At 35.6% G+C, this 17,251-nt stretch overlaps 2 protein-coding genes across 2 annotated transcripts; both read right to left on the bottom strand.

Moving 5' to 3' along the window:
* Positions 1-7,491: 7,491 nt before the first annotated feature.
* On the bottom strand, positions 7,492-9,073 carry LOC124840961 (myb-related protein 308-like). Its single transcript, XM_047317118.2, has 2 exons — positions 8,475-9,073; positions 7,492-8,352 (listed from the first exon to the last, which is right to left on the bottom strand). The coding sequence occupies exons 1-2, from the start codon at positions 8,735-8,737 to the stop codon at positions 7,839-7,841; spliced, it is 777 nt and encodes a 258-aa protein (XP_047173074.2). The 5' UTR covers positions 8,738-9,073; the 3' UTR covers positions 7,492-7,838.
* Positions 9,074-11,898: 2,825 nt separating this feature from the next.
* On the bottom strand, positions 11,899-16,847 carry APX3 (ascorbate peroxidase 3). The gene is made up of 9 exons (XM_047317120.2): positions 16,609-16,847; positions 16,330-16,454; positions 16,033-16,082; positions 14,654-14,719; positions 14,519-14,567; positions 14,294-14,376; positions 14,129-14,208; positions 13,891-13,993; positions 11,899-12,314 (listed from the first exon to the last, which is right to left on the bottom strand). The coding sequence occupies exons 1-9, from the start codon at positions 16,722-16,724 to the stop codon at positions 12,123-12,125; spliced, it is 864 nt and encodes a 287-aa protein (XP_047173076.1). The 5' UTR covers positions 16,725-16,847; the 3' UTR covers positions 11,899-12,122.
* Positions 16,848-17,251: the final 404 nt, after the last annotated feature.

Here is a 17,251-nt window from a genome sequence, read left to right as displayed (position 1 = left end):
ACTCAATTTGAATATATACATGCATACACGAATATATCTACATGTATACATGTTTTCAAAAGACTAACTTTAAAAATCTCGTATATGGCTGCTGTTACGGTTTATAAAATTAATCTTTAATATAAATAATTAAAAATTATAATTAAAGATAAAATTAATTTATAATATATAAGCGACGATTTTATTTCACTTTTACGAGGTGTTCTAACGTAGATCGCTCCGATTCAAGCGTCACTGCACAATTATCATACACAGTTACAAATCAAACAAACAAACAAAATAAGATAAGCTCACAGTAATAAAATCATACGAGCTATTAACAATAATAAGTAAACATATATCATGGACTATACTAAATGCACAAAAAGCACGTTTAACAGTAAACAGTGACACTGCAGGTTTTGTTTGATTCTTAAACGACGTAGAATTATTAGATGTGTCTGTAGGAGAATTTATGTTCCTCAGTGGCTGTAATGGAAATGCAGAAGTTGTTTTGTGGAAACGTTGGTTGAGCAGGAAAAGGGCAAAGGGAGTTTTTATGTGTAATGTCAAAGGACCACTTGCAGTGTTGGCAAGACATGAAACAAGTGAACAAGTGGAAGAGTTTTGATAAAAAAGAGAGATAACATAACACACTGACTTTGGGTTTACAAAGAAACAGAGCATAGAAGAAAATAATTTCAGTTTATTAAAATAAATAAATAAATAAAAGAGATGAGTTTCCGAAAGGGATAGATGGTTGACTCAGAAAAGACTGGATGTATGTACATGGGCATGAGATACATGACTTTCCATAATAATAATAATAATAAAAATAATAATGATCATCATCACCTAAATCCAAGCAACCACTACCTAACAACATGCCCATCCATCAATCCATGGTCATCATCCACACCACACACAGTGCAATAATATCTTTTTATTTATTTATTTATTTATGATATGGATTTTTGTGCTGCTTCTTCATGTGCCTATCTCATTATTTAATCATAGACATCTCACCAAACTTCGTGAACTTTTCCTACCCGCTACATTTTTGCTATTTTGCGCACGGTGCTATCTCCTCCTGCATCTCTCTCTCTCTCTTTCCGTCCTTTTCAGGGTTTGGTACCCTAAGGCCCATCCATGGCCCACCCATGGCCCAAACCAATTAAAACACCTGCTCCACCCCAAGACCTAACCAACCACTAATCAATAACCCTCACTCCTTTGCAATAAAGGCATATTCACTTTTAACAACACAACACAACCTTTTATTTTTCCAACCGTCTCCTTCTTCTTCTTATTATTTTTATTATTATTACATCTCACTCTCTACCAGCCAACCATTAAACACACACATCACTCACCCCAAATTAATAACCATCCATCTCTTTTTCAACCCTCACATACCAAACTATTTCAAACAACACAAAAACATGCATCTCATCTCATGCTTATAAGACTCTTTCAAACTGCACCTTTCTCTTGCATTTATTATCTGTGACTGAAGAAGCAGGAGAAGGGTTGGGATGTTCCTTTCTGTTCCTGATCAGATTCCAGGTGTGGCAGCTTCACTTCATTGCATCAGAAATGTTGGACACTCTTCATTTCTTTCTTCAGTAAAACAAGATAAAACCAATGCAGTATAGTAGAACTATTATTATTTATTGAAAAAAAAAAATGGTACCAACCAGCAAGTGCCACAAGCTGAACCAGAGAGATCCAATTCTATCTAGACTTGTAGGGTAGTAGGGTATAGGGTATTAGGTCTCTCACCCTCCTGCTCCTAGTAATGCCTCTGTCCCATGCATGTCTTCAAAATTAAAACAAGATAGCAATTGCTTCTTCTCTTCATGCACCGCCAAAATCATTGCCTGATTCAACTCCTCTCGGTTCTGCTTATCTTATCCGAATCAACTCACAAAATCAGGATTATACCTGCAAATTAACATCATTTATGGCTATTTTACACTGCACATTTTGTCTTCTATTACTATGATATGTGCAATCGGATATAGAGATTCGATGATCGATGAAGTCATTAGTCCTCACGGACCCAACTCACTCGAATACTGTCAAATCTTGAAAAAAGAAATTATCAGGAGGACCGCGGATTGTCGTTTACTAATTATTATTGTTGCTTCTGACTGGTGACTATGAAAGAACGAAACTTTGATGCAATTCATAATAATTAAGATTGGATTTGGATTCTTGGTATCTGTTTACCTAAAAGTTTAAGAAAATATTAACTTTTAAACCACCACCTCGGATTTCATCGTATAAACATAAGCTGAGCTAATATGATTGTGATGCGCTTTATATAGTTAATCCTCTCTGTTTTTTTTTTTGTATCTGATAACATCATCGAATCGATGGATATTTCTACGAGTGTTCCATCATGATGCACCGGTTTGTCTGGTGGAGATTGGAGAGAAGAATTAAGGATTAAAGTGAGGAATTAATGGGAAGATTTTGCTTAAACAATGTCTGATTAGATTAGAGAAAATGTTGAAATGAAATATCAGACAAGAGGGCATGTGATGGGAAAGTTGTAATTATGTGGAATTGGGTTGAGGCGTATGTTGACTAATCACTATAAGTGATATTAGGGTTTGATGGGACCCACCGCTGATTGACGGTGGTTTGGGGGAGGACCCACCGCCGCAGCAGCGCACATGTGCCTACGTCGGACGGCTACCAACTACCGCCCCAAAACATACTCGAGTTGGTAATGTTGAGGGCCCAGACCATAGGTAGGTTATTCCATTCAATAATGCTACTTTTTATATGGGATTATAATATCTCTATGTTATTACTAACTTCTAAATGTATTTAGATCAAAATAGTTTAACCTTTATCTTATATAAGTTTTTCGAAAATTTAATCTTTAACTTTTATAAGTTTTCATTTAAAAAAAAGAAGAACATATCTATTTTTTTATTTTCTTACAATTATGTCTGGAGAAGTTTAGCGAAATTACACGTGTCTCTTGAGAGAAAAAAACTTATTATCTGAAAGATAAACTAAAAAAAAATGCTTTTAAGTGATTAAGTCAAAATCATTGACGACATAATTAGTTCCATGTCTTGAGTCCATGCCTGAAAAAAAAACTAATCTTAATTTGAGTGAAAGGTGGTGAATGGCAACCCTAATTTTAGCAAACCATACCTCCCACTTATACATGCCAAACTCACACATTCATGTCCTTCCTGCTTCTTTATGTAATTTTGATAGGAAAGTGTTCCTACTTTTAGGACTTCATACCTACCCTGCCCATGCCTCAATTTCTAGGACCATGTTCTCCAACACTTTTCCCCCCACAACACAAATACACGTCTTATTCCCAATCTTATCTAATTTAGGTTTAATTATAACTTTTATTATTCATTTATTACCATTTCATGAATTTTGCTATTTAATTTTTATACATATTTTACACCCTTAGTCTTACTAAATACGATATTTAAATATAAGAATGTGTCTGTCGAGATGACTTATAGATAATATAATTGATAAACCGATTACAAGGTATTCTATAAATAAGGATGGATCATTTACTAGATATTAATGATTGTTTTACATTCAATTATCACTAGCAGGTATTAAATACTGACATCGATTGCGCTTCTTTGATAACTAAGTTGCTCAATGAGCTAGGATACTACTTACCAGTACTTCTTTGTGTTTGTTGGAGATACTCTCATATTGAATAGCTTAACTAAGAAACAAGTAGAAATACTCACAAGTAAACTAACATTTAAGCTAATGGACTCGTAATTATGGCTAATTCAAATAAGGACTCATGATCAACAAAATATATTATAAATATTGTTTTAATCGTTTGACTTCATTTTTTCTTAACATTAATCTGAATTTGATCAGAATCTTTGACAAAATAGTCTTTTTGAATGTTTTAGAATCTTCACTCCATCACTCGATAACCAAAAAAAAGAAAGAAACTTAGAAGATGAGTAAGAAATAATAAAAAGTTTAGATAATAAAAAGTTTACTTAATAATAGAATGACACTTTGTAAGATACGTTTGATTCTAAAATACATTATCTAATCATTAAACATTGAATTAAATATGTTTTCCTTTCTCCAACTATTATAAAAAAAATTATATTTCATATATAAGTTAAGTTATAAATTTTTTTCGTCTATGCAAATAACGTGTAAAACACATCCCCAACAAATTAACACGTTAGATGTTATATTATAATTTATTATAAAATTGATTTTATAACATGAAAAATATTTAATTTCGTTTGTTAGATAAGATGTTCTATAAAAATTTAATAAAATACATAGACTAAATACACGTTATAACTTAGTTTATCAATGAAATACCATTTTATAATAATTTAGGACAAAAAAATAGATGTAACTTTTAAATATTATTATTATTATTATGATATACAGAACACAAATATCTAACGTTGTAAAAGTTAAAGATTATTGCCTGGTTTCTTCATAGATTATATGTAACTCATCGGTGAAGGTTTTAGAAAATTTATACCATCGTTCTGCGAACATGTAAGTTTTTCAAAGCTAGATATGTCTTGGAGTGTTTGTTTGTTGCTTACACTTTATTTGGACCTGCAGTTTTATAGATGAAAGACAGATTATGAAGAGAAAGTGGATAATGTTTTAAGTTATTAAAGTTAAAAAGAATAAATGTTTTTTTTTCCTTCTCAGCTTTAAGAGAATGATTTTATCAGTAGGACATTTCTATGTCCAAGATAATAGTTATGACTTTTGTCTGATTACATAGAAACTGCATATGCAAGTGGGTGAGAAAAGGAGCAGTTAAAATAGAAACAAAGTACACCAACAATTCAACCCTTCTGGTTTTCTTAACATTCAACGAAAGATCAATGCTTGACTAGGTCCCAAATAACAGGACTTAATTTTATTACTTTATATTGGTCAAGAAATACAGTTTCTCCAACATGGTTGCTGTTCATCTATCCTGGTAAATGATGAGAACATGTGGAAAGCAAAGTGAAAAAAAATATAAAATCTGGTAGGCTAAAATTAGCAAAAAAAGAATTAGTATAGGAAGTGGGAAAGAAAAAGAGAAGAAACGATGAAGCAATAATTGACATACAGCAAGGCCCAGTTTTACCTATAAAGGACCCCAGGGAATGGCCATAAAGTGTACACATGTGTGGTGCCATTTATCAAGTTGGTTAAGGTACTATCAACATTACGATTATTATTATTATTATTATTATTATAATTATTAACATCATGTGATCCATATCTATATGCTACACACATGCACATCCAAGGAACAGAATTGGATAAAGTACTTGCACCAAACAATGGCTTATGTAAGGCATCCTTGTCCATAATTTAGTAATCTCCAAGGTGATGGTGCGAGGATCTAGAGATGAATCAAAATGGACCCACTAGAAATCATGCATGTGAAGTGGGTGCAGGTTCAACCAATTTAACAATACGTATGATCGTGATCATGATCAGAGTAGAGTAGTAGTAGAGCAGGAACAATAAGAAAGCTGCAATCTTTGGCCAACCCAGTTGCTATTTCACGGTCACAGAAAGAAAGCAATAAATTAAAATCAGAAAAGTCCCCTATCTCGGGGCACTTCTTGGCTGCGCTACCTGTTCATCAAAAACAAGATCATAATTTTTGTGAGGCTACCTTAGCTTGGGAGCAGTGAAGAAATAAATATTAAAAAAATATCTGATGGAAGCTTCTAATGTCTCTACCTAACACTTTTGAAAAAGGAAAAAGGGATGGTTGAAAAGGGACGCTCCCCATTATATGTGGGAAGGACTGGTTTTGGGATCTGATCTGGTTGGAAAGTAGCTACCACCACCACCTCTGTCTTTTCTCTTCCTTGTTATCTAATCCTATTTATCCTGCATAATTTTTTAATTTACTCACAAATTACAAAATTCAATCAACTGGGGTAACTAAAAAATGAATCTTTTTTTATTTCTTCTGTATCAGACACGAATGTCACAGTCTTGAAAATGTTATTAGGTTGGAGAAAAACATCCCCATTAATAATCCAATGCACCCAGAACTGGCCAATCGAATCCAATTGGTCTATGGTCTGACAGACCCCATGACATGACCCTCAGTTAATGGGGCAGATAAAATTTGAATGGTTGGTAGGATCAATTTACTGCCAATTTTATTTTAGTTGCTCCCACCTTTTAATGTGATTTATGCCATTTACCTATTCTAAACCTCTTTTTGTATATATATCTATCTATCTATCTATCCATCGTCAATACGCAATAATGTGGCTAGTAGCTACCTAGCCAGTGTTGAGAAAGCATACTCGCACCAAGCAAACACCATAAAGTTTAGAAACATAACCACGCAACTCCAATTTTATCACCCAAAACCACCACAAAACATTCTTTAAATAACTAACAATGAATATAGATGTGGACTGAAAACGAGTGTGCCTACCCAATACAACAACTAACACAGGATTGCTGGTGTTTTGTTTCATTAACCTAACGAAACCAATTAAGTACCTAATTAATTATACAGTTTTACCTGTCTTTCATTTCTCTCTAATCTGATTGCAAATATGATACCAAGACGTATCACCAAATATGGAAGAGCAGAGTGTGTTTGTGTGTGGTGGATCTCTCTGTAAGGTAAAATAAATAAAGTCTGGGAAAAACTAGGTATGTTATGTTGGCATCTACACACACACACACCCCAAAGTTAAGAAGTTGGTTGGACCATGGCCTAAATAATTTGATGTTAATGAGGTTGGTAGAAGGAACATGTGGTACTACGGATTCTACTCTACTCTGCTGCTTCATTCACGCGTTTTACATATCTTGTTTGTACCTGATATCATATGTATCAGTATTTAGCTAGCTGTAACTCTGATTCAGTAGATATCAGATTGAGATTTTCGCCACTCTTTTTTTGTTTTCTTTTTCAATTACCAAACTAGCCACATGTTTCAGTTTTCTCCACACAACATGTGGGTAATTAATTATATTAAAGAACAAAAATTGTAGACAGCATTATTTTATTTAAACTTGATTAGGTAGCAGTGGAATAGAGCTATTAATTCCGTCTAAAAAAGTTCTCTTCCAGTTCCAGCTTATCCATTCACTGTTTGCGTATACATGGATGGATATATCTATCATCTCCCTTTTCCTTTTATTTTTCTCCATAAAAGACAAGCCCAAAAGCCTCCATAAAGAATTTAAAGAGCAAGAAAAAGGGAAATAAAGATCGTCGTCACCAACAGCCTCAGTGGTGTCTATACTCTATATATATGACGCATGAATGCATACATAATATTATTCACCATAGCATCAATCCAAAATCACAAGATTCATATATAATACCGTATCTGAGGGAGCTGGCGCAATTGTTCTGTGTATCCATGTGGAGCCTCGAATAATTATTATACATACTCAAATTAAAAATTAAGAATTAGGAAGAAAAAGATTAACTATATATGACCTGGGATGTGATGATGCAGATAAACCATTGAATATTCAGTAAAATATGATTAAAAGAGCTGTCATTACTCACTCCAATCGGAAAGATGGACTTCCGTTAAATAAAAAAAAGTTTGCAAATTGAGAAGATTTGAATGAATATTCTGCCATACCGGTCCGGTTGCAGATCAGAGGAGAGTAACAAGAAAAGGAAAAGTGGGGAATGATGTTCAACTGTACTGGAACTGTATATTATGCATCAGCGACTAATTAAGTAATTAATTAATTAATTACACAAATCAGAGAAGAGAAGAAAGGAACAAGGAGAGAAAATTCAAAACTTATGAATTCCATTCTCTCAGTTCTCTCCGGCAACACTAACTAATCGGTATGGCTTGGATTCATTTCATTTCCAAGCTGGTGCAATCCCAAACACCGTTGGTTTTCAAGCCCAAGAAATCATAAGCGGCGGCAGAAGCAGGAGGAGCGGTGTTGTTGGCAGCGACGGCGTTGGCCACGTTGCAGCTGCAATCCTTGCTGTTGTGCAAACCCAAACTGCAAACGAAGCAAAGATTCTTCTGAGGTTGTTGTTGTTGTTGATGATGATGATGTTGTTGGTGGCGAGGAGGACTAATGGTTAACTCAAGGTTCAAGTCAGGGCAGCGTTCTAAGATGGACCCTATAACCACGCTTCCATTACTCGAACTTGTCTCTTGTTCTTGTTTACCGAAAGATATATTACTGGCAGTTGCAACTGTTACAACTGTTGCAGAAGAAGCTGCTGCTTCGTTGAGAGGTCTGTGAGTTGCAGGGTCGATTCCTCTGTTCAAAAGCTTCCTTCTTATGTGAGTGTTCCAATAGTTCTTTATTTCATTGTCCGTTCTCCCCGGCAATCTTCCAGCTATCAAAGACCACCTAAAACAGCACCAACAACGCCAACCAACAACGTGGTTGTTTTGTTTCGATTTAGATAAAAAGATAAGATTTTTTCTTTTTTCGTGTGATGAGAATACGAGATACGAGATGGGTTTGCTTACTTGTTCCCGAGGAGGCTGTGGAGTTTGATGATGAGTTCATCCTCTTCCTCGGTGAAGTTGCCACGCTTGAGGTCGGGACGGAGGTAGTTGATCCAGCGGAGACGGCAGCTCTTGCCGCAGCGGAGGAGGCCGGCGGCTTTGGGGAGTGACCGCCAGCAGCCCTCGCCGTGAGCTCGAATGTAAGATATGAGTCTGTCATCTTCTTCTTTGGTCCATGCACCTTTGTTTGTGTGAGCTTTCTCACAGCAAGGCGATCTTCCCATAATTAGCTCAGAATTGAATTGTGTTGTGAAATTTCTGTTTTTTGGTCACTTTAGAGATATGATATGATATGTATATGTAATGTAAGTAAGGGTAGGAATTAAGATTGGCTTGCAGCAACAAAGAAGCCGGTTTAAGAGGGAGTTGGGGTGTGGTTTTATAGGCTTTTGACTCCAAAAGAAAGGGGACAGAACACAACAGAGAGAGAGAGAGAGAGAGAGAGAGAGAGAGAGAGAGGAGAGGACAGAGAAGGAAGACCCTAATTGGTGCTTCTAGACGCGAGTTGGTGAGACAGGTTAAGGAGAGTGGCTGTTGGCTCTTTCTCTCTCTCTTTCTCTTTCCTCTCCCTATCTGATGATATATTTATACTATATTTGCATCAATGATATAACTAGTTAAAAGACATTAACAATGGGTAACCTTCAGGTTGGTGTAAAGTAGAATGTATTAAAGTATGGGCAAGGCAGGACAAGATGTGATCTCTTACCCCTTTTTGGAAATAAAGGAAACATATTTTATTTCTCATAAACTTTACCCTTAATATAAAAGTTAAAGCCACACCAGCCAATTTATCTGTGCTAAGTAAAAAACCAGTTTCAAATTCCTTCTTCAACAACTGCTCGATGAGGTTATGTGAGGAGCAAGCTATCTCTTATTTAATCGTTTAGGTTGAGGATTAAAAAAATGTACATGTGACAGTGGAATCAAATTGAAGTTAGAGAGCCTTTTATTATTCGAAATTGACTTCATTAGGCGGATCTACCTACCTTAACGCATTTCAGTTTGATTCTTATTATTATATATTGGAATGTTACGACCTCTCATCCTTCTAAACCTTGTTCTATTTCAATAAAAAAATGTTACATGTCATGTTTTTTCTATCCAGCACATGACTGCACATCCGATGGTATGTTTCTTACATGGCAAAACATAATTCCGAAGCTCTTCACAACCATTTTATTGTGGACAGCAGCTAACACTGTCTTATAAACATAAGGGTTCGTGTGGGCTTAATTTCCCTAAAAGAATAGTTACTTGGGAAAGTTAGTTGCAACAGGCAAAAGAAAATAGTGTGGAAAAGCATAGGGATGGATGGTAATGGTAGTTGTGGTTCTTTATTGTATTGGTGCATTAGGATGCATGAGAGAGAGAGAGATGAAATAGACAAGTTTGTACTTTCTAGAAGTGTTGGAGGCTGAGTTGAATGAAAGATGTTGAAGTAAGAGAAGGGAAATGAGCGAGAGTGTGGTTGTGGTTGTGATGTGTAGGGGCTTTGGTTTACCTTCCAGTTTTGGTTTCTGTGTTGGAAAACCTTGTGTTGCAAGTATAGGAAAAGGTTGGGAATGGGAGCATGGTTGATCTTTTTGTTGTGTTCTTATTATAGTAGTTATCCATTACCATTCTTTTCTCTTTCCCTGAGAACGTCAAGTGGATGATGGCGAGGGCTAATATTCATGGGTAGAGGTTGCTTTCAAGGAGGAACAGCACGATTGTAGGGAAAAGATTCAGTCCACATGGGTGAAATTATTGGGAGTATTTTCACCCACCTTTTCATCTTTTCTGACTGTACTTGCAATTCTAGACCAAATCCTCTTCAAACTACGCCACATAACACACCGGTTCACCACTTCCTGTACCACACCCAAGTAACCAAATAAATTTTTGTACACCTAAAAACAAGCACAACTTTTAACAACTGTATTCGCCAAAACGTCTCGTATCGTATTAACTGCATTGGCTTTTAATACCAAGTCTTTGATTTTAAAGAGAATGAACAAGCCAACTAAGATGATTAGCATTTGGTAGTAGGAGATTTTATTGGGAGAGGCAACAACGCTACCCAACCCAACCCAACTAAAATTTCGTAGGGTAGCCAAAAGATGCAATGTGCGTATAAGAGTAAAGTTAGCAATAAATAATATATGATTGAAGAAAGGCGAAATAATAGACATACACATAGATGAATGAATGGAATCCATTATGAGTTGGGTTAAATTATTATTAATATTATGATTAGATATGATATGATGGGGTTGTTCTTCCCCTGGCTCTCCCCACATGGGAGGGAAAATGTGAATGTTGAAGGGAAAAGTGAGTCGTCTGATATACTACTACTACATATAGAGGAAGAGAGTGTGGCGTACGATTTGCATTTACATGATTGATGATAGCCATCACAGCACATCAACACGAGTTTGTCATGTGCTTAGGTACTCGTGGGAGGTTGTCCTAACTTCCATGAGCTCTTACCTACCTCTTTCGTTGTCCTCCACATGTGTCTTCCTCAACTTCAACCTTTTCTCATCTCTCTCTCTCTCTCTTTCTCTCTGTACAGTGGATAAGATTTTTTTAAAAAATAATTAATAAACTTCCTCGCCGAGGAGATAGATGAACTCTTATAACAGTTTTGGCAGACAAATACCGCAGATTTCGATATATCTCAGTCTCCTTTTACCGCTCTTCATTTTTATCCGATTTAAATAACACATTTTCAATTCAGCAATAGATGATGATGAGTACTGGAGATGGAGGAGGGTAGGAGGGCTCCAAATTTTATCCTATCAAACACGTTTGCTTGTCTTTCTTCAGCCAAGAAACAGAAATGCACCTCCGCTCCTCCATTGTTAGTACAGTTAACGCACCGTATTCTACTATACCTGGATTGTATTCAACACTTGCCACAACTTTTTTTTTTTTTAATTATTCTTAGCGTAACTAGATTCCTCCTTGTACAAATTAACTAAATATTGAATCTAACTGAGCTTGATGTATTTATATTTTATAAAAAAAAAATCACATTGATAGTATTTATGACATAGTTTTGACATTTACTATTAATTACAAAGTTAAAAGATACAAATACATTTCAATAAATTATGTTTGATTGTGTATATTCAATTTTATAGCAATTATGTACTAATAATTTTATTTTATTTTATTGAATATATTTAAATCCTTTTATATCTGGTTATGACTAAACCAGTATTCTCTAGTCTACTGCAGACTAACTTAATGCATGATTTTCATAAATCTCAGCTAGCGCAGTACCAGTTTTCGTAATTCTGATTTCCTGGCACGAAACATGCATGACAAATTAGCCTTTCTGATTTGAGCAAATGAGCATGTCTACCCTCCTCTAACCTTTCAGTGAATAACACGTAACTGGGAATGCTAAATTTTTTGTATTTACGTATTATGACGTTGCGCTTAAATTGAGTATTCAGGATATTTTTAGTCTATTCATATAAAAGTCAGAGTGGCTGTGGCATTATTCTTTATTGGTGCCAAGTAAACAGAAACTGAAGCTGCAAAAATGAACCCTATTTTGCACATAATGGGTCGGGGTCAACCAAATGTAACATCCAAGAGAGATGAACAGGTCCCGGTCTACTTCCCCCTTTTGCGAACTTCATACAAGTAACTGAGGATCACCACCGCCGCAGTAACTACAACTCCTACAGCACCTTGTGCCAGTACGGTCCCATCCTTAATAGAAATCGCCTTTGAACTTGGCACAAAGCCTAGCTCTGAAAGTTTCTTATGCGATTCAGCATAATCCCTGAAAAATGCATCCTCGTCCTGCCCGAGTGACAGTTTAAAAATATAAGACAACGGACAGATTCAAGCAATTCAATGATACACTAACAGCAATCACAACTTTGCTTCAAATAGCTATGCTCTTAATTTTCTTTAATAGAGCAAAACATAAACTTCTCCTAAATGTCTAAAGTTAACCTAAAACTCTACATAAGCGCTAAGAGCAGGGACACCAATTAGAATAGTCTGTGAACGTGTAACGAAAAAAATCACAATTCAAATAGAATACCACTCTTTCACAATAGTATTACTAGACCATCACTTTTAAACGGGAAGCAGAATTGTTGATGCTCATCATTAGACAGTTTTAGTATAATTATTGGTTATTTATAGTGCGAGTTATAATTTCTTTACTTTATGATTTAATCATATTTATGGACTGTAAAGGAAGTCATACATGAAATATAGTAAACTCCTTAACCTTTTCGAAATCCTTTTTCTCTCTTATTTGTCCTCTCATGCACCGTGCTCTTATTTGAAAGCACATAGAGTTGCACAACCTTCAAATTTCAATCCCATTCCCTACTTATTTTTCCTTGGGTGAGACTGTGCGTTTGTAACAGAAATAGAATGAGGGACCTATGATTTAAGAATGATCGCTATCTTCTTTTTCCTTATTCTAATTCAACCATTGATTTATTATAATCTCTGAGTGTCTAGCATGATTTAATCACATTTTGACACCTATATGACCTAAATTATTCAAAGGTTTTAAGGAAATTACCGTGTCCGTGAATATTGTACCAAAGCCACGGACCATGGGAAAACATTATAATATTTTTTTATAATAACTGCAAAATATTTCAATTAAATAAGTACTATAGTTAAGTGGGTGCAATGCAATTCACTAGACAATTAAATTATAATTGTAATTCTCTTATAATTTATGTAAGCATGGAAACTTGAGAGTTATGTTTATGTAAAATTGTTCTACGGTTGGACACCCAATAATCTAAGTCTAGCGATATCCCAGGCTAACAGGCATGTTATATAGTCTAATGTAAAAATTAGTTTCATCAGTGTAAAAAGAAAAAAAATAACGGACAAGGTATGGTCAATAGCCGGAAAAGTAAGCAGTTTTATTTATACCTGACCAACCAATGGATAAAAGGTCGATGTCACATTAAATAAGTTAATTTGTTGGTTTAGCCACCAACCTAACAACGGGAAATATACCATCTTAACTTATGAAGTGCCAAGATAGCGTAGTAAACTCCAAAGCACAACGCTTGTTATGGGTAAGAAGGGTCCGACTAATCAATCACTACTTAATGAACTCAGGCCAAGAGATTTTATTATGGACAACGGTGCCAATGTCGCAATGAGAATAGAACCTACTACCTTACGAATACAACACAAATCGCTCACCACTAGACCAACCCTAGAGGTAAATCAGGACAAAGATTGACCTAATAATTAATGCAATAAGCTTACAAGCTTAATGGTGCTTATACTAGACAAACAGACCGATGAAACACGACTGAGAAACATTAATTGGTAATTTGGACACGGCACAAACAGATATCCAATGGTAGTTATTTAAATTAATCTCAATTACCTTCGCATATAGTTCAACGTAACGGCGAAATTCAGGGTCCTCCAACAAAGCCTTGTCTGTTGGAAGTTTGAGCAGCCCAATATACTCGCCTTTCAAAAGTTCCCTGTTTAACGGTGATATTCAGTTGTAGACAAAAATCAAACTCTTTATGTATTGCAAAGCACTAGTGAAGCTCTATAAAATGTTTTTCTAGAACAGATAAAGCTAATAGTATTATTGCACACAACACGAGTCTTACACAAAGTACGAGTTATCAAACTTCAGAGGGTCCTCCGTCCAAGGTCCATCAAACCCTGATCTCTCTGGATGTGCTCTCCCCTTATAAGACCACAGAAATTAAGGTAAGTATATCTATCCATAATCACAGCAAGTAATATAAGAGATATTACACAAGGAGAATTACCAGCGTATGCCCTCCAGACAGTGCAACGATATCTCGATCAGTCAAGCCCATTCGATAGAAGATATCACGGAGATGTGAAACACCTACAAATAGCATTGACAAATTCTTATGCTTTCATTAAAATTCTTAACCTAGTCCATTGTGAAGGGAATAGAAAATATATAACATATTTCACCGTCCAGGAAAAGGGAACACTTCTACTACTGACAAAATTTAAAAACACACCTTGTTTAGCATCAGGAAGCCGCCCTTCTTTAGGGGATACTTTTGAATCCTGCAAGAATAGAAGATAACATCAATTAAACAAGATTCCATTATTTCATAACAAGAAATATTCCAATTTTGTATGGCACAACCAACCTTTCTACCAGGGACAAAATCAATTGTGGGACCCCCCGTAACCTCAACTGCAACAACACCAGCAAGCTGGAAAGCACGTGGAGAAAGAAATTATTTTAGAGCAGATTGTATAATCTAATCTATAAGGAAGTTAATTTATTTCTCTACTTAAGAATGTGAGTCTTATTTTATATAACGTAAGCCCCATGAGTGATAATCTCCCCCCTCTCTGTTTCAACAGAATCTAAATTCATGCACTCATCGGATTTAATGGACTGGTGCGTCATATACACAAACATCCAGTAAACGCTTGATTCTGACATAAAATATTTCAGAAACGTTAAGGGAAACTTTTATTTTCAGAATATGAAATTGCTCACATTTGCTAACCTTAACATTAGTACAAAAATGCATAAGAAAATCCAGTCAAATGGTGTTCAATTTCGTTGCAGAAATCTTAAGCACTAACGTTAATTGTATGCATGTCAAAACTAGCTACAAAAGAATTGAACCACAAGGAGGGAAATGATTAAACTATTAAAACTTGAAACGCATTGCATTAACGAACAGAGGAGCTCCACCTTTAATTGTACTCCTGTAAGCTTTTTAACTGGCAACATCTAGGTGTAGTATAGCTCTTTATCAAAAATTGACATAGCTACCCATAATTATTGTATTAAGGATTTCCCCCCCTCTTTTGACAGGGAAACATTTGATATGTAGCATTAAACAGGCCGTAAATGCCTTTAAAATAATACCTTCCGTTCACCAATTTGCCAACATCCTAAAATCCCCCCACCCTTCAAAATTTCCTAAATCTACTAAGTAAAGAAAGAGAAAGAATGAAGAAAATTTTGTTTGAGGACTTTGATTGCACTTACGTTGCAGATCCTTTGGTGATTTTCAAACATATCAAAAAGGTATGATAGTCACAACCACTAATCACAATATCACAGCCGCATAAAGGGTTGTAAAGTTAAACCATAAGTAGTCAGGGATGTAACACATTATGACAGCATGAGCCTTAAGTGTAAAAGGGCACTGCATCACTGGACTAGATAGGTCTGTAACTTTACTATTCATCCATCGACCTCGTACTGAAATTCAATATCAAGCAACAAAAATGAAACATGAGTCATAAACTACACCACCTGGCACTACGGAAAAGCCAATGCCTAGCCAGCATCCACGAGATTTGCATAAAAAACAGCGTACGAAAAGAGTAAATTGAATCAAAAGTTGCAGAAATTGAACCCTGAATCAATTACCATATACATCTCACACAACTTTGGAAGTTCATTTACCACATTCTACAATTATCGCAAAACAATTCAGTACCAAATTATCAGATTCACTACAGACTTTCATAATAAACAACTGAATGAAAACAGAATGATCACCTGGTAAAGATCTGCGTACGTAATCTTAGGATGTTTTTCCTTCACTTCCTCTGTGACATCAGAAAATAAGCCAACTCTTAGAAAAATAAGGGGACCGGCATAATTACAACCAGCATACTATTTCGGTAAAAAATATCCTAAGCAAGTTCGATTGGAATAGGTTCGAATCTCGATTCAACACAACGCAGGACCACGCCAATATACAAATAAAATTCAAGCCTATATATCTTATTATAAATTCAATACTCAAATAGCACAAGGCGCAAATAAAAGCGAGCGAGACAAGAAAAAGCATACCGCAGAAATCAATAGCCTTTTTCAAGCCATTGTTGGAACCGTGAGAAAACTCTTCCTCGTTCCGGATAGAACCGTTAGGTCCACCGGTCTTGGTTTTGGCATCGTAAGTGCCGGCATCGTGCCAGCTGCATCAGATTAAGCAATTTCAAGCACGGAAAAACGAAATATAATTGCACGATGGCGGCGTTGACCGCGTAAGAAGCGAAAACTAGAAACCTAAGTATCAGCATCAAACTGTTTAGCTGGAAAAAATAAAAGAAATAGAGAAGGAAAACATACGCTAGGCGAAGCATGAGAGGAGCGCAGTTCCTGTTAGCGATTAGTGCACGGAGATCGCGGCGAGCCTTGTCGACCTCCTTGAGGTACTCTGAGTCGACCACCACCGGCAACGCCATACTCAGGGGATAACGGAATCTGTTTGGACACACAAAAAGGAGAAACCAAACAAGAAAGAAGCAAAACTCACTGCACTGCTAACTGCTAACTGAGAATGTATTGAACGAATGAGTGAATGGATAATTGTGTTGTATGTATGGGTGGTGCTCCCATTACCATGGCATATTCCCATGCCTTCCCACTTCGCTATTGCCACGTCACGTTTTTTAATTGGCTCACTTAGCTTCACCACAATTCATAATCAATCAGCTAAAAACAAATCAAAATTAGGAAGGAATAAAAACCCATTCACATTTTGTTTTATTTCTAAACAAACTATATATTATTTTTATTAAATAATTTGATTTTTTTTAATTTTTTAACAATTTTTTCATGCATTAGTAAAAAGGTACTGTAAATATATGGCCGTGTTTCTTATGCAAGGCCATTAATTTCCAAATTGTTTCGGACAAGAGAGATAGTGCACGATCTTATTACCATGTCAATATTTTACGTATTCAAACAAACAATCTTGGAAAAAAAATTA

The sequence above is a fragment of the Vigna umbellata genome, chromosome 3, assembly GCF_029865625.1.
Source record: "Vigna umbellata cultivar VRB3 chromosome 3, Vumbellata_1.0, whole genome shotgun sequence".
NCBI lineage: Eukaryota > Viridiplantae > Streptophyta > Magnoliopsida > Fabales > Fabaceae > Vigna > Vigna umbellata.
Note: the sequence above shows the minus strand (reverse complement) of the source record. Positions and strands in the feature narration are given on the sequence as shown.